Source organism: Echinops telfairi, unplaced genomic scaffold (genome assembly GCF_000313985.2).
Source record: "Echinops telfairi isolate 266 unplaced genomic scaffold, ASM31398v2 ScPeMD7_12;HRSCAF=54, whole genome shotgun sequence".
NCBI classification, from domain to species: Eukaryota; Metazoa; Chordata; class Mammalia; order Afrosoricida; family Tenrecidae; genus Echinops; species Echinops telfairi.
This window is the reverse complement of record NW_022103909.1, coordinates 5,006,720-5,014,355: the sequence shown is the minus strand read 5'-3', so window position 1 is coordinate 5,014,355 and position 7,636 is coordinate 5,006,720. Positions and strand designations below refer to the sequence as shown.

General features: G+C 39.3%; 1 protein-coding gene and 1 pseudogene across 1 annotated transcript; one reads left to right on the top strand and one right to left on the bottom strand.

Annotated features, from left to right (window-relative positions):
* Positions 1-257: 257 nt before the first annotated feature.
* Positions 258-1,181, top strand: LOC101655786 (olfactory receptor 8S1-like). Its single transcript, XM_004711493.1, has one exon. The coding sequence runs from the start codon at positions 258-260 to the stop codon at positions 1,179-1,181; it is 924 nt and encodes a 307-aa protein (XP_004711550.1).
* A 1,885-nt stretch (positions 1,182-3,066) lies between these two features.
* LOC101651604 lies at positions 3,067-3,309 on the bottom strand (annotated as a pseudogene).
* Between the last annotated feature and the right edge of the window lie 4,327 nt (positions 3,310-7,636).

Genomic DNA, 7,636 nt, shown 5'->3' with positions numbered 1-7,636 from the left:
TCCAGTAAGTCTCTTGGAAAGGAATTGTGTTGCCAAAATTATGTAAGTATTATAGCCAAAGATTTTCAAAGACAAAACAGGGTAAAAGTTCTTCCTGAGATACCACTACAGTGGGCAGCCTTGAGATGTTTCAGCAGAGTTCAGGTAGAGCAGGGAAGGGTGTATGAGAAAATTGGGGGATGCCCTGAAGGAAAAACAAGCAAGCTGTGGAGATATTCACCCCTCTTCCCATTTTGCTCCAAGGACCTGCTCTACACATGGCTCCGGGGAACCACAGTGCCGTCACGGAGTTTGTTCTCCTTGGGCTGTCTGCTGACCCCCACGTTGAGGCTCTGCTCTTTGTGTTCTTCCTGCTGATTTACATTCTGACCATAATGGGGAACCTCATGATGCTGCTAGTGATCAAGAGTGATTCCCGTCTCCACACGCCCATGTACTTCTTCCTGAGCAATCTGTCATTCCTAGACCTCTGTTTCTCTTCTGTCACGGTGCCCAAGCTGCTGGAGGACCTCCTGTCGGAGAAGAAAACCATCTCAGTAGAGGGCTGCCTGACACAGGTCTTCTTCGTGTTTATCACAGCAGGGACTGAAGCGTTCCTGCTATCAATGATGGCTTATGATCGCTATGCCGCCATCTGCCACCCACTGCTCTATGGTCAAGTGATGAACAACCAACTCTGTGTGAAGCTAGTGTTGACCTCATGGGGCCTGGCCTCTCTCAATTCAGTTGTCATTGTGCTTTTGGCTGTTAACCTAGACTTCTGTGAGGTCCCAACTATACACCACTACACCTGTGAGCTTCCCTCACTCTTGCCTCTGTCTTGCTCTGACATCTCCATCCATATTGATATCCTAATCTGTTCGACTTTACTGCATGGGCTTGGAACCTTCTTCCCAATTTTCATCTCCTATGTCCGTATTATCTCTACCATCCTGAGCATCAGCTCCACCACAGGCCGAAGCAAGGCCTTCAACACCTGCTCTTCCCACCTAATTGCTGTGATCTTGTTCTTTGGTTCAGGCTTGATTCGCTATCTCATGCCCACCTCTGGCTCCTCCCTTGATTTGCTGGCTTCGCTGCAGTACAGTGTGGTCACTCCCATGCTGAATCCCCTCATCTACAGCCTAAAGAACAAGGATGTGAAAGCAGCTTTGAAAAAGATGCTGGAGAAGGGTCTGTGATAATACAGGTAATGAACAAATACACAGAACAATAGAAAGTGAATTGATGTTGTCAGTGCTTAAAATGAAGGTAGAATTCTGGACTATAACTTTAAGGGACCCGGTATCAACTTTTCCTTGGCCATATTGACAATGAAAATTAAATTCATGAAATAATGTCTTCTTCATATCTATAGATCATTGGTTTCTGTTTTCTTTGTTCTGCCCTCTCACATCACCACTTTCTTTCTTTCTTTCTTTTTTAACCACTTTCTTGCTAGGACTCAGATGTTAGATCTCCTGAATTTAACATTTATACACTGTATCTTTCACTCTTCTTATTTTTGTGTTATTGGCCTACTTTGTTGTGGATTTGGGAGGGGGGGTGAGCCTTTCTATTCCTACAAATAGTTCCAGCATCGGGATCCCACGAGGATAGTTCTGCCCCCTCCAGAGGAGCTATGAGTCAGAATTGCCTCAATGGCAGGGAGATTGGGTTCAGTTTGCTGTAGACTATGTCTCTGATACTATTTCAGCTATTTTTATTTCTTCTATGGATTACTACCCTTGTAATTTCGTCTTAAACCTATATTTATTCATTTCAACATTAAAAACAAAAGAATATGTGTTGACATCTCCCATAAAAATGATGTTTATTTGACCTGGACAATCTCTCTTTTCCCTCTACCATTTCAAAAATACCTTCGTGTCTGCTTCTAGGATTTTTGTCCCCAGATATTACTATTATCTTTATATCACGTGACTTTAGAATCACTTTACTCTGGCATTTACTCGTGACTTATATGACATTTAGGCTTCCTTCTATGTTTACGGTAATTCAGCTCTCACTGGCATCTCTTTCGTGGGACAAAGATGAGGCATTCCCATATAAACTCCTATAGCCTAGAAACCCAAAGGATCAATTCTACTCTGTCCCATAGAGTTGCTGGGTTCAAAACAACTCAACGGCAATAAGAGAGAGGCATCCCTTCCATACCACATTTCTCTCTTTTCCACAGTAAAGTATAATGGTTACATGCATAGACTCAAGAGCCGGTGTTTGCCTGTGTCCAAATCTTGGCTTTAACCATGTAGATTTCATATAATCCCGCTAAGTTCCTTAACTTTTCTGTGTCTCAATTTCCTAGATATATACTTGAGATAATAATACTATCTTCATAATTGGGTTATTATAAGCATTACATAAAAGTATGTCTATGTGCTTTGAACACAAATAACCACCATTTGTGTCCGGTTATCAGAAAGAATAGCATCTGGAGTCTTTAAGGCTTGTCTTGAAACAAGCATCTAAGTGATATATGTCAGCTAAGTCCACACAAAAGAAGCACACTAGCCCATGTGAACCAAGGATTGTAAATAGTAAAATCCAAGACCAGTGGAGGAAATTGTACTAGAGCTTATATTCATAGCACACAATTTGCAGAAGGCCATGGATGACTGCGAAATCCAAAATCCATTTGCAGAGTCCCCACAGGGACAGACTTCACTGACTTCCCTCAGCCCATTGACCAGATATGCGAATACTTCAGTCCTCAAAGTGCATGGAAAATTAATTATTGTAGATAAAGTTAGCTTAAAATTTAATGTCTTATCATTGATTTTCCCTCTTGACCCCTTTTTAACTTATTCCACTGTACATTACTTTCTACTTTCTTTTAGATTGATTGACGTTTATCTGTGTTTTATTTTGTTGTTTCTGGTGAGGCTTTGTTTTTTGTTTTGTTTTTGTTTTTTGTTTTTGTTTTTTTGTAGCTTCAGCATGTGCTTTAATGCTAAGGGCATGAACACACCCGAGTTCTTTTTAGGAACATAAAGTCTTCAGTCGTGTTGTGGGTTTCCTTGATGTCCAACCTCAGCTAGGTTCAGCCATTCCATGTGTCTGTAGTCGGCTGATCCAGACGTAGCAGGTTCTGAGACGGTCAGAATCAGCACCACCAGACACAATCGGAAGAAAACTTTGGAGGGCTTCCTCAGTCGTCCTTCTTAAATTTGCCATTAATGTAGGGCACCCAGTCCAGGATCAGCCGCCAGTCGGTGGCCCACACCAGCCCCACGGAACTCACGGCGCCGTGGGCAGCCAATCCTTCTCCAGCTCCCAGTAGCGCGGGCCCAGGAACCTGGTGAGCATCACGGCGCACTCGAAAGCTCTCAGGGTCACCCTCTTTGTTTTGTTTTTTGTATGAAATCCAAGACAGGTAAATCTACAGCAATAGTAACTAGATTAAAAGCTATCCTTAGGATTATGACAGGGAAGTTGGGGAGCAATGGGGAAGCTAGTAACAATGGATGCAAGAATGAAGAAAATAATCCAAAAAATTGCTTTTAAATAGCTATCATTTCAGTGGTACCCATCGTTATTCCTGAGTTCTTCATTCCTCTTTTATTTTGTTGGATTATGCACTTGCCTACTTTTTAAAATGTGGACATTATGAAATATTCCAAAACCCTGCATCTGGGGTTTTCTTTATTTTGACTCTACGTATAAACAAAAACTTCCCTAGGTTTAAACTTTGGAGTGCTATCATTCTTCATCTGTATTTATTATGTGTATCATCTGATATCTAGTATTCTTCAGGGGAAATATAAAGACAGCATGACGTTTTTGCTACAAACAAATAGAAAACAAAATTGTACCAAGAGAATGTAAATGAAAAAGTAATATCACAAGAAAATACTGTAAGCATATATATGATAGCAATAATGGAAATATCATAAAAATCATTATTAAATGGGAAAAGCACAATTTGTGTCAAATAGCTAAATGTATTTCAAGCGACTGATGAAGATGGATTTTTTTTAATTGCACAAAGATATCAACTAGAGGATTTTGTGCTGTCGTTCTTGTTCTTAGAAGCTGTCAGGATGTGATGTATAGTGGCCCTGTGCACAGTAGAGTGGAGTGCTGCCCGTCCTGGCACAATCCCTCATCCCATGCTTGAGCTTACTGCTGCAGCCACCATCTCGATCCATCCTGTTAACGATCTTCCTCTTTTTCACTGCCACTCTACTAAGTATGCCCTTCTCCAGATACCTCCTAAGAACTGGTCCCTCCTGGTCTCATGTCAAAAGCACATGAAATGAAGTCTCACTTCTAAGGAGCATTCTGATTGTCTTCTTTCAAGATATAGTCATCAATTATTCCAGCTGTCTATGGTATATCCAATATTCTTGGCCAACACCCTAATTCAAATGTGCCAGTTCTTTGATCTTCCTTCTTCCTCGTGCACCTTTCTCATGCATATGAGATTATTCAAATACCGTATCTTGGGTCAGGTACCCCTCAGTCCTCTAAGTGACATCTTTGTTTTTTAACAGCTTAACGAGATCTGCAGCAGATTTGCCCAACGCAATATTCCATTTGATTTCTTGACTGCTGTTCCCACAGACATTGAATGTGGACCCATGGAAATGAAGCACCTTGGCAATATCAGTCAGTTTATCATGATGTTGCTTCTTGGTCCCTTTGTGAGGGGTTTTTTTTTCGTTTTCTCTGTCGGAGCCCTGGTAGTGTAGTGGCTACACATTGGGCTTCCATCTGAATGGCCAGCAATTAGACACCACCAGCAGCTCCCTAGGAGAAAGACAGGACTTTCTGCTCCTATGAACAGATACAACGTCAGAAACCCACAGGGGTTCACTATAAGTCAACATTGACTCGATGCAGTGAGTTTGATTTTTTGAATTTGGGTTTGTTTTCTCTATGTTGTGGTGTGATCCATACTGAGGGCTGGGGTCTTTGATCTTCATCAGTAAGTGCTTCAAGTCCTCTTCGCTTTTCAGCATGCAAGGTTTGTCATCTGCACATCACAAGTTATTCATGTGCCTTCCTCCAATTGTGGTATCACGTTCTTCTTCATGTGGTCCAGCTTTTCAGGTTATTTGCACAGTATACAAATTGAAAGGATACATCCCTAACCCACATTTTTTCTATTTTAAGTCACACAGTATTCCTTTGTTCTTTTAGATTGTTTGCCTCTTGATCTGTGTTCTACAGGATTACAATTACGTGTTCTGAAATTCCCATTCTTTTCAATGTTATACATAATTCGTTATTGTACTTACAGTCAATAAAACACAGGTAAAAGTCTTTCTGGTATCCTCTGCTTTCAACAAAGATCCATTTGACATCAACAGTGATATCCCTTGTTTCTTTTTTTTAAAATCATTTTATTAAGGGCTCTTACAGCTCTTATAACATTCATGTATAACATGAGTCGATTGTATCAAGTATATTTGTAAATATGTTGCCATCATCATCATTTCCAAAACATTTTCTACTGGAGCCCTTGGTATAAGCTCCTCTTTTTACCCCCTCCCTCCCCGGGCCTCCCACCCTTGTGAATCCTTGATCAATTATATATTATTATTATTTCATATCTTACACTGTCTGTTGTCTCCCTTCACCCACATTTCTGTTATTCGTCCCCTTTGGGGGCCTAGGAGGGCAGGGATATCCCTTGTTTCATGACTTCTTCTGAATCCAACTTGATTTGCTGGCAATTCTCTGTTGACCATTTTTTAAATTATCCTCAGCAAAATTTAACTTGCATATGATGTTAATTCTATTGTTCTATACTTTCAGTTGACTAAGGAGCTGTCTTCCAAATACTTTGGCATGGGCAGCTGAGTGCTTCTAACATTGTACTCATTTATTAAAGTGTCTCAACTGATATTCCATTAATTCCTGGAGCCTTGCTTTTTACCAATCAATTCCTTCAATACTATCAATTCTTGATTATATGCTACCTCTTGAAATACTTGAATGTCAATCAGTTAACTTCGGTACAATGACCCTGTACATCCCTTCTATCTTCTTTTGATACTTTCATTTTGACTATAGAACACTTCACTGTGGCAAATCAAGGCTTGATTTTTTTTCTTCCATTCTTTCAGCTTGAGAAATTGAACATTTCTTCCCTTTGGCTTTCTAGCTCAAGTTGCCCGTTGATATTGTCTGTTCAGTTTTCTTCATTTCTTCTGTTTGCTCAACCTAGTCTATGTTCAAGAGCAAGCTCCAGAGTCTCCTATGACATACGTTTTTGTTTTTCCTTTCTTTCCTGTCTTTTTAATGATCTTTTGCTTTCTTCATGTATGGTGTTTTTGGTGTCATAGCACAATTTCTCTGTTCTTTGATCATTGGTGGTTAATGCATCAAATCTATTCTTAAAATGGCTTCTGAATTCAGGTTTCTGGATTCAAAGTATTCAAGGTTGTACTTTGGCTCTCATAGGATTATTTTACTTTTCTTCAGCTTCAACTTGAACTTGCATATGAGTAATTGATGGTCAATTCCACAGCTGACTGCTGGCTTTGTTTTGGCTGATGGAATGGATCTTCTCCATTGTCTCTTTACATAGAATTTGATTCCTGAGTATTCCATCTAGCATGGTCCACGCTTTTATTTTCGTTGCTGTTTATGTTGCTGAAAAAAGGTATATTAAAGAATAAGTCATTGATCTTCCAATATTCTACTTATGATTTCTAGTGTCCTTTCAATCTACTGAGGCCATACTTTCCAACTATCAATTCTTCTTTGTTTCCAGTTTTTTAATTCCAACCATTATTTATCAATGCATCTTGTTTACATATTTAATCAATTTCAGACTGCAAAAGTTGGTAGTTAGTGTACAAGTATAAAAAATAGTTGTATTGCCTGGTCTTCTTTGTAGTTGTAGGGATATTATCATATCACTGACAGAGTTGTACTTCAGAATAGATTTTGAAATTGTCTTTCTGGAAATAAATTCAAATCCCAATGAATAACATGTCTCATATTTCAACACTGTGGAATTTCAGAAGCTCGAGGTTGTATAAGAGATCTTAAACTTTTTCAAAGGTAAAGAGCCAGAGGAATATCAAACTGGTTGTTGAAAGAAATAAAACTTAAAATTTCAAAGAAAAATTATTTTCAACACAAAATCCATAAAATAAACAAACTCCCAGAAAGGAGATCTCTGATGCTGTTTTTTCCCTGAGAATTTATTTCAGGGTATTATCTTTTAATATTTTATTTTTGTTGTCATTTTTGAGAATATACATGAATTCAAAAATGTCCACATGTACACTTCAGTAACATTGATTACATTTTTCAAATGGTAAACTATTCTCACACTCCTTCTTAATTGTTCCTCCACTATTAGCATAGATTTACTTTTCCCAAACTTCCTATATACTATTTCCATTTGCTGTCACATTATGGAGCTCTGATGGTACAGCGGTTATGCACTGAGCTGTGACTCACATGGTCAGAAGTTCAAAACCACCAGCAGCTCCATGGGAGAAAGACTGAGCTTTCTACTCCCATAAACAGTTACAGTCTCAGAAACCCACAGGGGTCACTATGAGTCAGCATTGACTCAATGGCAGTGAGTTCGGTTTGGTTTGGACTCTGCCCCAAGAACAATCCCTAATCATTTTATATCATATCAGTATTGCACAAATATCTCAAAATGTCA